The sequence below is a fragment of the Zophobas morio genome, unplaced genomic scaffold (assembly GCF_036711695.1).
Source record: "Zophobas morio isolate AGI-343-1 ecotype UQ-CSIRO unplaced genomic scaffold, CSIRO_AGI_Zmor_V1 ptg000031l, whole genome shotgun sequence".
Lineage (NCBI taxonomy): Eukaryota > Metazoa > Arthropoda > Insecta > Coleoptera > Tenebrionidae > Zophobas > Zophobas morio.
The window spans coordinates 2729948-2747544 of NW_026972136.1; the positions used below are offsets into that span (position 1 = coordinate 2729948).

At 29.9% G+C, this 17597-nt stretch overlaps 1 protein-coding gene across 1 annotated transcript; it reads left to right on the plus strand.

Annotated features, from left to right (window-relative positions):
- Nucleotides 1-10727: 10727 nt before the first annotated feature.
- Nucleotides 10728-16901, plus strand: LOC135139428 (choline transporter-like protein 1). Its single transcript, XM_064069655.1, has 12 exons — nucleotides 10728-10751; nucleotides 11053-11103; nucleotides 11790-11912; nucleotides 11961-12103; nucleotides 12153-12249; nucleotides 12303-12360; nucleotides 12415-12523; nucleotides 12570-12777; nucleotides 12826-13288; nucleotides 15900-16066; nucleotides 16119-16202; nucleotides 16255-16901. Exons 2-12 carry the CDS (start codon nucleotides 11068-11070, stop codon nucleotides 16396-16398), a joined length of 1632 nt encoding a protein of 543 aa, XP_063925725.1. The 5' UTR covers nucleotides 10728-10751; nucleotides 11053-11067; the 3' UTR covers nucleotides 16399-16901.
- The last annotated feature ends 696 nt before the right edge of the window (nucleotides 16902-17597 follow it).

Consider the following 17597-nt stretch of genomic DNA (forward strand, 5'->3'; position numbering starts at 1 on the left):
TCGTCGTCGATTGTTTTTTCATTTAACTTTCGGTAGTCTACTACGAGTCTCCACTTCTTTTCTTTTGAAGCGTCCATTTTCTTGTCTACGATCCATATGGGTGATGACCAAAGTGAAATTGAAGGTTGAATTATTCCTTGTCCTAGCATTGAGTATATTTGTTTTCGTACTTCTTCTTTGTGTACTTCTGGGTATCTGTATGATTTTGTAAAAGTTGGATTTTCGTCTTTGGTTCTTATTTGATGCTTGATTTGATTGTTGAACGTTAGGGGTAAACGTCCGGTGTGAAAGATGTCTCGATATGCCATGCATAATTTCCAAATTGCGTCTTTTTCTTCTGTGTTCATGTGTTTTAGTCGGAGATTGTATAGATTGTCCTTTAAGATTTCGCCAATGTTCGGGTGAATTGGACATAATGGTGGTTGTGGATTGAATTCGTATGTATTGACCGGATTGATTTCTCTTCCTTGACGGTGACGTATGAGGCTGGTATTTCGGCTGTGTCGAATTTTTGGTGGTGTAAGATTCCTTCTGTGATATCTTTGTCAACAGGTATTTGAATGATTTGTTCAGTTCTTGGTTGAAGATTCATTTGAAAAACTGGTTTCCTTCTTTTTATTTCATCACATTCAAAGTAAATGGGAACTATGGCTTTTTCCAAGTCTAAGCATGCGCTTATTGAACGATTAATCCATCGTATTTAGGATTGAAGTCAAATCGAAAATGTTTTTGTTTGATGTCTGGTCTTCCAAAAATTTGCGAAATTGGGATTGTTACGCTTTCTGAATGTTGAGTGGTTGCGTGAACTGAATGTATTTGAAATGCATCTTCTCTGATGTAAGAAGGATAAAATTGTTGTGCGACTTGAGGGCGTAGCAAACTGCTAGCTGATCCGGTGTCTATCATTAATTTTAAATTTAATTCCGGTGTCCTTATGTATGGTAATCTTGAAATGTAGTTTGTGTCTCTGTTGAGTTCGATTGTAGGCTGTTGTGGGCGAAATGCTAAGTCTGGTCCTCGAGAGGCGGGATTAGCCAAAAATTTTGATTTGGAGAAATTTCTTTGGGTATAACAGCTTCATTGGAATCACTTGTTGCGAAAGTCTGTCCTTGAAATTGTGCAAATGTGCCATTTTCATCTGATTCATTTTCTTCAAGTTCATTCGGAAATGGAAGATAACTTGTTTGAGGTGACTCATTGTCGTTGTGATATAATTCTTCGAAGGTGTATTTTCTTCTTTGATTTTGATTTGAATTTTGAGTTGGCCTGGCTGTCTGTGTGTCCATTGGTACAACTTGATTTCTTATTGTTTGTGTTTCCATTGCAATTGGTCTTGGAAAATTGTGTCTCGCATTCGGATTTGGAGCGAATACATTTCTTTCAAAATTCCTCAGATTCGGATTTTGGTTAAGATTCGGGTATTGATTTTGCTGAAGATTTTGCGGATAATTTTGTTGATAGCTCGGCATTGTAGGAACTTGATGATAAATTGGTTGTCGCGGAAATCTGTTTGAGATATTCCTTTGTCCGGTATTTTGCTGATGTATGCGTTGCATTTGAGGTTGAGGTCGCGAGTGGAACTGTGTGCGTCCTTGATTCGGATGTGAAGGTTGATGATTAGAAGAATGTTGAGTTGCATTTCTATTTATGAAGTGCATGGGACTGTTGTTTGATTTTAATTCGCGTGATTTGTTCTGAATTAAATGATTGTCCATTGTGGACTTATGCTGATATCATAACACGTTTAAGAAATATTGTGTAAACCATTTTTTACTATAATATTAAATATTCATTTCAAGGTCGAAGTTAAAATAAACGATAATCAAAATAGCGGTCATTAAAGAAAACCGCGTCAGTTGGGGTTGATGGTCAGAGATGGCAGTAGAACAGCTAAGTTTGGTTACGCAATGGACTATTGATCACAATTCGGTCCTCTGCTGTACATACATTACACACTACACGACACTACAGACGACTTGTGTTCTTTTAACCGTTTTAGGTAGGCAATGTATTAAATTATTTCAAATCAACTTCCGCTTTCGTTGTTTCCGCTTTAAAATGCTTCGTTGGCAAATCATGTCATTTTTTACTGAACTTGGCCGTCCAAAGCTGTCCAAAGTTTAAATTATAAGATTAAAGAAAATAAAAAAAAAAAACAATACATTGCAAAATCATTTCATAAGCGAAACCTAAATGTCTTATTTTTTATTACACGTGAAAACACTGGGTTACACACATTTCAGACACCCTGTACACAATCAAAAAGTAGTTTAGAGGAATTCTTGTGGTAAAATTTTCTTTCCAAATTTTCCTAGTTTAAGTGTTTTGTAATTTTTTGTATTAAGAATGCCACAATTCGCGCCACAAGCATTAATTTTTACTCCATGTCACATACAAAATCAATGTATGGGGCGTGGCTTATTTTAGGCTGGACTACGTTTGGCGCCAGATCCTACCGAAATTCTTTTTTTTTTAATAAAGGAGAGTTAAACCACCATTTTTTGCTTTAAAGGTTTTAAAATTGTTATTTTTTTAGCTGAGTAAAAGTGGTAAGTAGGAGTAAATGAATGGACAGCTATTTATTTATTCATTGTAGACTTAATGTTAATGTTGTAGCAACTATAGGAGTAGTAGAAGTTGGTGTAGTAATGATAATAAAAGTACTTGTTGTTGTTTTGTGTTTGTGGAAAAAAGTTATACAGGGTTTCTATAGATGATCGAAGTAGGTCATGAAAACGTGCCGCCTCTCAGTTTTAAACTTTACTAAATGCCCAAGGACGCATGGCAAAAACCACGCTCATCTGTATAACTGGTTGCCTAAATGCTTCATATGTTATGGAAACTATTGAACTGAAGCTAACCATTAAATTTTAAATACGTTGCCAACCTGACAAAAAAAATCACAAACATTAGTGGTCAATCGTTGTAATCAACTGACTCAATTTAATTTTAGGATAACTTCTATTAAATAAGACGAACATTAATCTAGCGAATTATTATTTAATTCGTATTAAACAAAAATGAACAATGTTACACTTAAAGGAAATTTTAGAAACCTTACATCGATTTTATCTTTTTTTTTAGGTTTTTATATTTTTGAAACGTGTTAATTAATCTGGATTGAGTCAATGTTTTTAAAGCAAAATGATCCTCAAGTTGATAAAAATAGTGTTCCTACAAGTTTTTTTTATAAAATCAGATGTAATTCAAGTCTTTCTGACAAGTAATAAAACGAGTTCACATTGATCACTGAAAAAAAACACCAAATTTTGTGATTTCTTTGTTAGTGAGTGTTGTAGAAGACAACAAAACAGAAAAGGTCAGGATTTGGTTACATGAAATTATGGACTTAGTTCAAATGACTTTTGTCTATTGATCGAAAATAGTACATTGTAGGAAGTTTTCTTTCCGAAAACCTACACCGGCCATAGTTTTAAATTTTTGGATTTCTCGTTTTTTTGATTTTTCAGTTTTCCGATTTTTTAATTTTACATTTTCTGATTTTTTAAGTTTTAGATTTTACGATTTTTTGATATTTTTCGATTGAAAGATTTTTTAATTTTGCAAAATTGCAATTTTTCAAATTTTCGATCTCTCGACATATTGGTTTTTCGACTTTTAAAATTTTGAACTTTTCGATTTTTCAAGTTTTCGATTTATCAATTTTTCAACATTTCAATTTAGTCAACTTTTCAATTTTTGGAATTCTCAATTTTTCGATTGGTCCATTTTTAGAATTCTCGACTTTTCGGATTTTTCAATTTTAAAATTTTTTGATTTATGGATTTCTCGGCATCTCGATGTTTCAATTTTTCAATTTCTCTTTTTTATTTTTCAGTTTTCGATTTTTTAAATTTTACATTTTACGATTTTTCAAATTTTGGATTTTACGATTTTCTGACGATTCGATTTCCCGACTTCTTAATTTTTCAACATTTCAATTTTGGGAATTTTTCAATTTCTAGATTTTTCAATGTTTTCATGTTTTGATTACTCAATCTTTCGATATTTCGACTTTTCGTAGTTCGTTTTCTCAATTTTTCAATTTGAATATTTATGATTTTGATTTCTCAATTTTCGAAACATTTCAATTTTGGGAATCTTTCAATTTCTGGATTTTTCAATGTTTCAATTTTTCGATTTTTAAATTTAGAATTTTTGGATTTCACGTTTTTTTGATTTTTCACTTTTTCGATTTTTTTAAATTTACATTTTCCGATTTTTCAACTTCCAGATATTTACGATTTTTTAATGTTTCGATTCACAGATTTTATAATTTTTCGATATTGCAATTTTTCGAATTTTCGATATTGCAATTTTTCGAATTTTCGATCTGTCGACATATCGGTTTTCCGACTTTAAAAATTTTGGACTTTACGATTTCCCAATTTTTCAACATTCCGATTTGAGCAACTTTTCTATTATATTTTGATTTTTCGGCTTTTCGGATTTCAATATTTCGGTTTTTCAATTTTTTCGGTTTCAAGGTTCATAATCTCGATGTTTCAGTTTTTCATTTTCTTTTTTTTATTTTTCAGTTTTTCGATTTTCTAAATTCTACACTTTTCGATTTTTCAAATGTTGGATTTTACGATTTTTTGACGTTTCGAATTCCCGATTTTTTATTTTTTTAATATTTTAATGTATTTTTCGGATTTTCAATTTCCCAACTTTTTGATGTTTTGACTGCTCAATCTTTCGATTTTTCGTCCTTTCGTAGTTCTATTTTTCGTTTTCTCAATTTTTTAAACATTTTAATTTTGGGAATTTTTCAATTTTTGATTTTGCAATTTTTTCATGTTTTTATAACTCAATCTTTCGATATTTCGACTTTTCGTAGTTCGACTTTTCGTTTTCTCAATTTTTCAATTTTTAATATTTATGATTTTCGATTTCTCAGTTTTCGAAACATTTCAGTTTTGGGAATTTTTCAATTTCTGGATTTTTCAATGTTTCAATTTTTCGATTTTTAAAATTAAAATTTTTGGAAATCACGTTTTTTTCGATTTTTTTTTTAAATTTACATTTTCCGATTTTTCAACTTTTAGATTATACGATTTTTTAATGTTTCGATTTGCAGATTTGTAATTTTTCTATATTGCAATTTTTCGAATTTTTGATCTCTCGACTTATCGGTTTTCCGACTTTCAAAATTTTGGACTTTACAATTTTTCAAGTTTTCGATTTCTCAATTTTTCAACATTTCGATTTAGGCAATTTTCCAATTTTTGGAATTCTCAATTTTTCTATTGCTCCATCTTTTGATTTTTCGGCTTTTCGGATTTCAATATTTCGGTTTTTCAATTTTTCAGTTTCTCGGTTCAACATCTCGATGTTTCAATTTTTCATTTTCTTTTTTTTTATTTTTCAGTTTTTCGATTTTCTAAATTTTACAGTTTTCGATTTTTTAAATTTTGGATTTTACGATTTTTTGATTTTTTAATATTTTAATGTATTTTTCGGATTTTCAATTTCTCAAGTTTTTGATGTTTTGACTGCTCAATCTTTCTAGTTTTCGTCTTTTCGTAGTTCGATTTTTCGTTTTCTCAATTTTTTAAACATTTCAATTTTAGGAATTTTTCAATTTCTGGATTTTCCGATGTGTTTAAGTTTTTTTGTTTCCACATTTTTTGGAATTTTTCAATCTACCGATTCTCAAATTTTTCGGTTTTTTGGATTTAAAATTCTTCGCTTTCTCTTTTTTATTTTTCAGTGTTTAGATTTTTTAATTTTACATTTTTTAATTTTTCAACATTTAGATTTTACGATTTGTTAATTTTTATGATATTTCAATTTTTTGATTAACCGAACTCTCGACATTTCAGTTTTCGGGTTTTTAAAAACTTTGGACTTTTCGATTTTTCAAGTTTTGGATTTCTCAATTTTTCAATACATTTCAATTGAGGGTATTTTCCAATTTTTCGATTGCTCCATCTTTCGATTTTTGTTTTTTTTCGATTTCAATATTTGAATTTCTCAATTTTTTCGATTTATCGATTTTTCAGTTTTTAAATTTTTCGGTTTCTCAATTTCCCAGCATCTCGATGTTTCAATTTTTCAATTTGTCCTTTTTAAAATTTTTCAGTTTTTCGATTTTCTAAATTTTAGATTTTTCGATTTTACAAAATTTTGGATTTTACGATTTTTTGACATGTGGGTTTCGCGATTTAAAAAATTTTTGATTTCTCGATTTTTCAAATTTTGAATATTTAAATTTTAGGAATTTTTCATTTTCTAGATTTTTCGATGCTTTAATGTTTCGACATTTTTTGGAATTTTTTAATCTACCGATTCTTAAATTTTTCGATTTTTTAAATTGTAAATTTTTGGATTTCTTTTTTTATTTTTCAGTGTTTAGATTTTTTAATTTTGTATTTTTCCATTGTTCAACTTTTAGATTTTACGATTTTATTGATGTTTCGATTTACAAGTTTTTAAATTTGTTTGACAATTCAATTTTTTGTAATTTTTTGGATTTTCGAACTCTCGACATCTCAGTTTTCTAATTTTTTGGACTTTTCGATTTTTTAAGTTTTTGAATTCCCAATTTTTCAACATTTCAATTTGGGGAATTTTTCAATTTTTAGAATTCTCAATTTTTCGATTTTTCGACTTTTAGAATTTCAATATTTAGGTTTTACAAGTTTTCGATTTTAAACTTTTCCGATTTAAATATCGATTTTTTAATTTTTTAATTTTTCGGTTTCCCGATTTCTCAGCATCTCAATTTTTCAATTCTTTAATTTTTTTATTGCACCATTTTTAGAATTTTCGGCTTTTAGGATTTTTCAATTTTTCGATTTTTTAAATTTTTTAATTTATAAATTTTATATTTTTAGATTTCACGTTTTTTTGATTTTTCAGTTTTTCGATTTTTTTAAATTTACGTTTTCCGATTTTTCAAGTTTCAGATCATACGATATTTTAATGTTTTGATTTACAGATTTTATAATTTTTCGATATTGCAATTTTTCGAATTTTCGATCTCTCGACATATCGGTTTTCCGTCTTTAAAAATTTTGGACTATACGATTTTTCGAGTTTTCGATTTCTCAATTTTTCAACATTTCAATTTAGTCAATTTTTCAATTTTTGGAATTCTCAATTTTTCTATTGCTTCTTCTTTTGATTTTTCGGCTTTTCGGATTTCAATATTTCGGTGTTTCAATTTTTCATTTTCTTTTTTTTATTTTTCTGCTTTTCGATTTTCTAAATTTTACATTTTTCGATTTTCCAAATTTTGAATTTTACGATTTTTTGACGTTTCGAATTCCCGATTTTTTAATGTTTTAATATTGTAATATATATTTTTCGGATTTTCAATTTCCCAATTTTTCAATTTTTTGATGTTTTGACTGCTCAATCTTTCGATTTTTCTTTTCGTAGTTCGATTTTTCGTTTTCTCAATTTTTTAAACATTTTAATTTTAGGAAATTTTCAATTTCTGGATTTTCCGATGTTTTAATGTTTGGGTTTTTTGATGTTTCCACATTTTTTGGAATTTTTCGATCTACCGATTCTTAAATTTTTCGATTTTTTTTTATTTTTCAGTGTTTAGATTTTTTAATTTTGCATTTTTCCATTTTTCAACATTCAGATTTTACGATTTTTTAATTTTTTTGATATTTCAATTTTTTGAATTAGGTACCGAACTCTCGACATCTCAGTTTTCCGATTTTTCAAATTTTGGATTTCTCAATTTTCCAGCACATTTCAATTGAGGGCATTTTCCAATTTTTGGAATTTTCAATTTTTCAATTGCTCCATCTTTCGATTTTTCGACTTTTCCGATTTCAATATTTTGGTTTTTCAATTTTTCAATTTTTAAATTTTTCGATTTATCGATTTTTCAGTTTTTAAATGTTTCGGTTTCTCGATTTCCCAGCATTCGATGTTTCAGTTTTTCAATTTTTTTTTCGATTTTACAAAATTTCTGTTTTTTTTGATGTTTCAATGTTTCGACATTTTTTGGAATTTTTCAATCTACCGATTCTTACTTTTTTCGTTTTTTCGAATTGTAAATTTTTGGATTTCTATTTTTTTTTATTTTTCAGTCTTCAGATTTTTTAATTTCTCATTTTTCCATTTTTCAACATTAAGATTTAACGATTTTTTGGATGTTTCTTACAGGTTTTTAAATTTTTTTGATATTTCAATTTTTTGTATTTTCGAACTCTCGACATCTCAGTTTTCCGATTTTTAAAAACTTTGGACTTTTCAATTTTTCAAGTTTTGGATGACTCAATTTTTGAACACATTTCAATTGAAGGCATTTTCCAATGTTTGGAATTTAAAATTTTTCGATTGCTCCATCTTTCGATTTTTCGACTTCTTCGATTTCAATATTTGGGTTTTTCAATTTTTCAATTTTAAAATTTTTTGATTTATCGACTTTTTAGATTTAAAATTTTTCGGTTTCTCGGTTTCCCAGCATCTCCATGTTTCAATTTTTCAATTTGTTCTTTTTTTAATTTTTCAGTTTTTCGATTTTCTAAATTTTTCAGTTTTTCGATTTGCTAAATTTTAGATTTTTCGATTTCTCAAATTTTGGATTTTACGATTTTTTAACGTTTCGAATTCCCGAATTTTTAATTTTTTAATACTTTAATATATATTTCGGATTTTCAATTTCCCAACTTTTTGATGGTTTGACTGCTCAACCTTTCGATTTTTCGTCTTTTCGTAGTTCGATTTTTCGTTCTCTCACTTTTTTAAACATTTTAATTTCAGGAATTTTTCAATTTCTTGATTTTCCGATGTTAAAATGTTTGGGTTTTCTGACGTTTCCACATTTTTTGGAATTTTTCGATCTACCGATTCTAAAATTTTTCGATTTTTTTAATTGTAAATTTTTCTATTTCTCTTTTTTTTATTTTTCAGTGTTTAAATTTTTTAATTTTGCATTTTTTCATTTTTCAACATTTAGATTTTACGATTTATTAATTTTTATGATATTTCAATTTTTTGAATTACCGAACTCTCGACATCTCAGTTTTCCGATTTTTAAAAACTTTGGACTTTTCGATTTTTCAAATTTTGGATTTCTCAATTTTTCAGCACATTTCAATTGAGGGCATTTTCCAATTTTTGGAATTTTCAATTTTTCGATTGTTCCATCTTTCGATTTTTCGACTTTTCCGATTTCAATATTTGGGTTTTTCAATTTTTCACTTTTAAAATTTTTTGATTTATGGATTTTTCAATTTTCAAATTGTTCGGTTTTCCAGCATCTCGATGTTTCAGTTTTTCAATTTGTTCTTTTTTATTTTTTCAGTTTTTCGATTTTCTAAATTTTACAGTTTTCGATTTTATAAAATTTCTGGATTTTTGATGTTTTAATGTTTGGACAATTTTAGAATTTTTCAATCTACCGATTCTTAAATTTTTCGATTTTTCAAATTTTGAATTTTACGATTTTTTGACGTTTCGAATGTCCGATTTTTTAATTTTTTAATATCTTAATATAATTTTCGGATTTTCAATTTCTCAATTTCTCAAATTTTTGATGTTTTGACTGTTTAGTCTTTCGAGGGCATTTTCCAATTTTTGGAATTTCCAATTTTTCGATTGCTCCATCTTTCGATTTTTCGTCTTTTCCGATTTCAATATTTGATTTATCGATTTTCCAGTTTTTAAATTATACGGTTTCTCGATTTCTCAGCATCTCGATGTTTCAATTTTTCGAATAATTTTTTTTAATTCTTCAGTTTTTCGATTTTCTAAATTTTTCATTTTTCGATTTTACAAAATTTTGGATTTTTCAATTTTTTGACGTTTCGAGTTTTTTAACATGTCAATATATTTTTTGGGTTTTCAATTCCTCCACACGTGGGTTTTGCGATTTAAAAAATTTTTGATTTCCAGATTTTTCAATTTTTCAAAATTTAAATTTTAGAAAATTTTCAATTTACGGATTTTTGATGTATTAATATTTCCACATTTTTTGGAATTTTTCAATCTAGCGATTCTTAAATTTTTCAATTTTTCAAATTGTAAATTTTTGGATTTCTTTTTTTTATTTTTCAGTGTTTAGATTTTTTAATTTTGTATTTTTCCACTTTTCAACATTTACAGGTTTTTAAATTTGTTTGATATTTCAATTTTTTTTGTAATTTTTTGGATTTTCGAACTCTCGACATCTCAGTTTTTTCATTTTAAAAAATTTTGGACTTTTCGATTTTTTAAGTTTTTGAATTCCCAATTTTTCAACATTTCAAATTTGGGATTTTTTCAATATCTGGATTTTTTAATTTTTTGATGTTTTGATTTTTCGACTCTTCGTAGTTTCCAATTTTCGCATTCTTAATTTTTCAACTTTTAGTACTGATGATTTTTCGATTTCTCAATTTTTTTAACATTTCAATTTTGAGAATTTTTCAATTTCTGGATTTTTCTGTTTCAATGTTTCGATTTTTTTTTTATTTTTCGATCATCCAAATTTTTTGATATTTCGATTTACGGATTTTCTTAGATTTTTGATATTTCAATTTTCGGCTTTCCGATTTTGAAAAAATTTTAATTTTTCGATGGTTCCAATTTTCGATTTCTCAACTTTGTGATGTTTGGACTGTCCAATCTTTTCGGATTTCGATTTATCAGTTTTTAAATTTTTTTTATTTATTGTTTCATAAAATATACATTTTTGACACAGCAAACTAAGACATTTTCTGTATATCTACATCAATTTTATATTGTTGTTGATCTCCGAAAGTCGATAAAGGTGAAAACAATGCCCTTTACAACATTTTACAGTGAGTATATTGTGTAATTATTGTGAACCTAACTCAACGAAAATAAAATTTTTAATTTGTAATACAAAACTTATTTACCTTGTGACCTAAAACAGTACAGTGTAGAAAGTTTTCTTTCCGAAAAACTACACCGGCCATAGTTTTAGGAGGACATCATTCATTAGAAAACTGAACAAAGTCAATAGTTGTAAAAAGTGGTCTAAAATAATTCAAGGATTTCCAGAAAAATAGAAATTTACATAGCATTTTAGTTTGTGTTTTTGTCTTTATTTTTGAAGTAATGGTTCTTCGTGTATTATAGGAGAAAAGCCACATCATGGGGTCTTCGTCGAGTATTATGAGGCCTGAGGAGGTTAGTATGTTTTTAGTTTAGTGGATTAATTTTACTCTAGGCAAATGTTCATAAATTTACTCAAGAATTATTATTATTCTAAGATATATTTTCCAATTCCAATTTTTTGGTAGAAGTCGTCTTGTAAAAATTTATACAAAACACTATTTGCTAAAATAAAAAAAAAATGTCGATACGGCCACTAATTTTCGAAATAGGTGGATTCAAAATTAGAGTTTCAGAGTATCTCAAAATTTTGTCACATTTAGTTGTAGCGATTTTCAAAAATGGTAGGGATTTTCGAAGAAATAAAGCCGTAAAGAATTTCTAGAGTCCGAAATTAACAAAAGAGATTCTTTCAGTAATTTTCGATAGTGCTCATGAAAAGCTCAAAAATTTCATATAGAGGTGTATTGTAAAATTGAGCTTTTGGTGAATGTGTTTAAAAGTACATCTAAAAATCCCGGGAGATGGATTTCGATAGATTGAGACTAAAAGACTTCAAAAATACCACAGCTGTCGTAACATTTTTGCGAAGAACTAATTTCTTGCGCTTCCTGGAAAATCGGTTAGCCAAAAACTGTAAAAAAATTTTCTGGGACAGGAAAAAGGTTTTTCAAAATATTGGGGTTCCAAATTTTTTTTTTTAATTTATCAAATTTTGGTTTGGATTCTGGATTCTGGAAAAATGTTAAATCATGTTTCAGCTGATCGAGTTCCGGAAGCTCAACACCACCATCGAAAATGTGGAAGTGCCCGCCCGAGCGGAAAACAGGGTTGTCACGGATAAGAAAGGATTCGTGTTTTTTGGAATTGCTATACTACTTTTGGTAAGAAAATTTAGCTACCTTCCGCTTTTTCCATTTGGTGCCTTCCAGATACCATGCCTAGTGTACACCTTGATGACAGTAGACACAAGACTTATGACTCACGATACCGACAACTGCGGAAACTTCTGTGGACTCAACAACTCGCGACGCCCACGTGTTCCTTGCTCGGGTAAAGATTTCAGATCGAAACCGTAAGTCCCGGTACTAACTTGTCCAAATCTTGAACCCTTTTTTTTCCAGAGACGTGGATGGAAACGGCGAATGTACTAAATTGTTGTTCAGGAATGAGTTCCGCAGCTTGGGTGGAAGATCGTATACGCTTGACTTCAAAGAATTGGTACTTTAAGTTTGTACTTTTACTTAATAGTACTTATTTCAGTTTGTTTCTAGATGGGTGAAAGTGAAAGCGTGTGGTGGAGGTACGTCTTGGCGATATTTTTCACAATCGGTTAGAATTTTCTTAAATGTATAGTAATATTAATTTCTAATCCGGTGTATACAGTTCTAGGTGTACTCACACTGGTACTACTAAGGTTTGCCCCAGCTCCGTTTGTGTGGGGTATTTTGACTATATCGATGTTGGGTTTATTGGCTATTACAGGATATCATTGGTACCGCTATCCGAGTATATAAAACCTTTCTAGATTTGTTTTTTAGGGTTTTGTACTTCCAAAACGATGAAATATCGTGGCCACCAAGGGAACAAGTGCCTCTTGCAAGTGTTATTTTTTGGACAATTTTTTGTTTTATAATGATGGTGATTCTTTTGGTCGTCTCTAAACGAATAGGTTTGGTTATTCAGTTATACAAAGAAACAACCAAAGTTCTTGCTGCTATGCCCTCAATAGTGTTCTTTCCGATATTCGTAAGTACTCCATTTAGAATCACACTGATGCTCAAATTTGATTTTCAGATAGCATTCATCCAAATTATTGTATTCATAGCAGCCATAGTTACCACTTTTTGGATGTTGTTCGCCCAAAAACTGACAAAAGAAGGTCCAAACCTGTACACGTACCAACTGTCTGGAATCGCTATTTTCACAATCGTTTTCAATGTAATCGTCGCCAGTTGGGTTATGCGATTTATTGCAGGAATTCAGTACATGACCATTGCTGGAAGTGTGGCACAGTGGTACTTTTCCAGAAACAAAGACCAGTTGAATTCTCCAGTCTGGACTAGTTTTAAAATTACACTGAAGTACCACCTTGGAACTATCGCATTCGGATCTTTCTTGATGACGCTGTTCGCCGTAGTGAAGATACTTCTGAAGATAATTTTCAGAAACGCGTGCTGCAAGTGTTTCATGAAATTGTGCTGCAACAATGCAGAGATGCTCCTGAAATTCTTGTCTGGAAACTCTTATATACAAACGGGTTAGTAAAACGCAGTATGCTTCTTCAGAAAAATTGGTCTAAAGAGTTTAGACAGTACTTCCCTCTCTGTCGGAAACTTGACGACTGCATGCCTATTGTGTTTTTTTTCTCATTACATTTTTGTAGTGGGAATTTAAAAAAAAATGTGATGACGTCATCAACATTTTTGCAAGGACACGTATATCAGTTGGGATAGATGTAGTGTAATACTAAGAATAAAATTATTATATTCTCAAATTTTCGGGAAAATGAATTGGGTCGTTTTGAATATTGATTTGTAATAATCAATAAAATAACGAAACAATTTACTCACGTATACGTATCAGAGGCAACTGAAAATCGTGTATGTATAAACATTCTTAATTTAAGATGACAGGCGTAACACCATACGTGAGAGTCAAACAGAGAAACTGTAAACAAAACGACCATCGGTTTTATTGCTTCGACTTCCGCTTATTATATAAAACATTGGGTTTTATTTTAATTCTTGACGGTGAAATTCACAATTGGTTGATTATAAACATGTCTATTTCACATTCGCGGAACCAAGTGAACGCATAAAACAAATGCAGGTCTGTAATGTTAAAGTCGATGTAAATAAGCGTGCTACCCTTATGTTTCAACCGAGTTTTTCCTTTAACAAATTTTGTGTCTACCAAATTGGGTTGGTTGGGGTGTAATACTAATAATAAGCGTTGCCTTTAATTTAATCAATAAAATAAATTGACTTCATTAATTTTTTTGAACCACCTCTTAAGAAAATCTAAAAAATATGAATGGAATGATAAATCACAAGTACAAACTCATCATATTGTTTGCATTTTAGATAGGATTTATTCAGCAAAATTTAAGGGTGACGTCATCAATTTTTTTAGGAGGGATGAACAAATACATTTTGAACAAAAGTTTACCATGCTTATAATAACTTTAAAATATTCCCAAAATTTCAAAGCATTCGGTTTTCTAATTCCTGATTAAATCGATAAAATAAATTCACGCCTTCATTAATTTTTTTGAGTCACCCTGCATATGCAAATCAAAAAATATGATTGGAATGATAAATCACAAGTACAGACTCATCATATTTTGTACATTTTAGATACGATTTATTCGGCAAACTTTTGAGCTGACGTCATCAGTTTTTTGTAGAAGATAACCAAATATATTTTGACTAAAAATTTATTATGCTCTTTATAACCTTAACATCTGCACGATTTCAAAGCATTCGGTTTTGTAGTTCCTGATTAAATCAATAAAATAAATTTACGCATTCATTAATTTTTTTGAGTCACCTGTATATGCAAATCGAAAAAATTTGAATGGAATGATAAATCACAAGAAGAGACTCACCATATTTTGTACATTTTAGATAGGATTTATTCAGCAAAATTTTGTGGTGACGTCATAAATTTTTTAGGGGGGACGACCAAATACGTTTTGATCAAAAATTTACCATGCTTATGATAATTTTAAAATATCTTCAAGATTTCGAAGCATTCGGTTTTGTAGTTCCTGAGTAAATCAGTAAAATAAATTTACGCTTTCATTTATTTTCTTGAATCACCCTGTATATGCAAATCCAAAAAATATGAATGGAGTGATAGATCACAAGTACAGACTGATCATATTTTGTACATTTTAGATATGATTTATTCGGCAAATTTTCGAGCTGACGTCATCAAGTTTTTGGAGGGGATAAGCAAATATATTTTGACTAAACATTTATTATGCTCTTTATAACCTTAAAACATCTGCAAGATGTCAGAGCATTCCGTTTTGTAGTTCCTGATTAAATCAATAAAATATATTTACGCATTCATTAATTTTTTTGAGTCACCCTGTATATGCAAATCCAAAAAATATGAATGGAGTGATAGATCACAAGTACAGACTCATCATATTTTGTACATTTTAGATATGATTTATTCCACAAATTTTTGAGCTGACGTCATCAAGTTTTTGGAGGGGATAAGCAAATATTTTTTGACTAAAGATTTATGATGCTCTTTATAGCCTTAAAACATCTGCAACATTTCAAAGCATTCTGGTTAGCAGATTAAAAATTAAATTTCAAAATGTTGTTTTATAATTTTGATTTTTTTTCCAAAAATCTGGACGTTTCGGGTGAAAAGTCGATTCGGAGTTGTAAACTACATGTGTAGGACTATGTTATTTTATACAATTGAAAACCCATTTACTATGTACAATTTTGAAGTGACGTCATCGCATTAGTGGTGGGGATGATTAGACAAATTTTGGTTAGCGTTTTACCATCTACATGATATTCTTAATATAAGTACAAAATTTCACAACAATCGATCGAGTACTTTCGGAGATTATCTGTCTAATAAAAATCCGGGACAACAGACGGACAGACGGACGGACAGACGGACGGACAGACGGACGGACAGACGGACGGACAGACGGACGGACAGACTGACGGACAGACGGACGGACAGACGGACAGACAGACGGAAATGGGAGACCTATTTCTTCGTCTTCTAGGGGTCATGAAAGATCGAGAAAACGTAAAAGTAGAGAGTCGGCCGACGGACTCGATTACAATACTTCCTTTGCTTACGCTCGGGAAGTAAAAATGTAAATGTTTTAGCAATTCATGGCCAGTCTTTTCTGAGATCGGCCAAGCGAGCCACAAAACTACTTCTGAAAAATCTTGCTAACATTGTCGTGATAAGCTGTGCCGGAGATTTTATTTTGGGTGTAATTATAGCTCTTGTAGCTGTACTAGCCTCAGCAATTTCGTTCGCACTCTTTAAGGTAACGTTTTTATAACACAGTTTTACACTGTCTTAACGTGAATTTTTTTCAGGATACTCATGATCCAAAAGAAGCTACATCCATCTGTTTTGTCATTAACATTGTCATTATTTGCGTGATATTTGGGACCTTCCAAGTGAGTCAACCTAGCACAGTACAAACTATTAATAACTAACCAATGCTTCCAGACCATCATCGACACCCTCTTCATCTGCTTCTGTGAAGACTCAATCATGAATGACGGTATCTCAAGACCCTACTACATGTCTCGAGGTCTGATGGAGTTTATCGAAAATTCGAAGAAAGGGCAGCCGCAACCAGTTACAGAATAAAATCTATGTCTAATTCTGCATCTTCATCTATACCCTGAAGATGCAAAGTATTTAACGAGCGTAATTCAAAGTTCAAATTACGAGTCAGTGCCAACTAGTTTGTAGTTCGTTCCTCTTGATCTATGTACAAATTATAGAAGGCGTCAATTATATTGTGTCAAAATAACTGCCTTCCGATATTCTTGTAGCGTCATTCTGTGTGATATTTGTTAAAGCAACGTCCAAACTATTTTAGGTTCAAACCTACCTCGTATCTCGTCTGTTTAATAAACACGCACATAAATGTTTATATTTATAAACTAACTTTAGTTATGTGTCTAAGTGCTTATTTCGGATCTGCCATTTGGCACTATTTTTTTGATATTAATATTTTTATTTTGTTTAAGTAGGGTTATTTTTGTAAGCCGAACCAATTGAATGATCTAGTTCCTAATATTAATTATTAATCTATGATGTAATAATTGTAGATAGATAACAATGTTTATAATATTTGTGTGTATATTGATCTGATACTGGACAATAAATCTTGTATACAACATGTGTTTTAAATTGACACTTTTATGATATACCATTATAGACTCCTAAACTTGTGGTGTACGAATTCAAATCAAACACATTGATACATGAAGTTCTTTCAACGTATAAACATAACCACTGAAAGTTAAGCTTGTTGTAGTTGCTGAGAGGACAATTTTTCTCTTTGGTTTTCTGCTTTAAAATATTTTACATTGTCCATATGGGTGACTTGTTTGTCAGCTGGTTTTTACTTTAAAGAAGTTATCACAAAACGCAAATTACAAAAACAAATTTTATCTAACCCTTTGTAAGATTTTTTTATGATAAATTGTTAAATTACACAATTTCTGTTCTTTAAAGCACATTTGGCCGATTAAAATGTGTACTTGATAATCTCTGATGTTCTATTTCTGGAAACATTTGAAAGTATATTGAGGCCCACTGGTGTGTTTTTTTTTTAATGCTTTGAAAGAATTCTCAAGGCCCTTTGTGTTTATTTTTGAAAAAAAAAAAATAATAAACCTCGTTTTACGCTGGTGTTTTTTGAAAGAAAGAAATTTTAAAGAGTCTTGGGGTTCTAATGTTTTATTTTGCAAACCGATCTGAAATAATCTTGGGGTTTTCGGTATTTTACTTTTGGCAGAATGTGAAAGAATCTTGGGGATCCCTGATATTTTATTTTT

Excerpts from the sequence above, each read along its gene's own strand:
- LOC135139428 (XM_064069655.1), top strand. The coding sequence starts at position 11,068 with ATGGGGTCTTCGTCGAGTATTATGAGGCCTGAGGAG. Across the intron at positions 12,778-12,825 it reads TAGTGTTCTTTCCGATATTC|ATAGCATTCATCCAAATTAT; the intron begins GTAAGTACTCCA and ends TTTGATTTTCAG. Across the intron at positions 13,289-15,899 it reads AAACTCTTATATACAAACGG|CAATTCATGGCCAGTCTTTT; the intron begins GTTAGTAAAACG and ends TAAATGTTTTAG.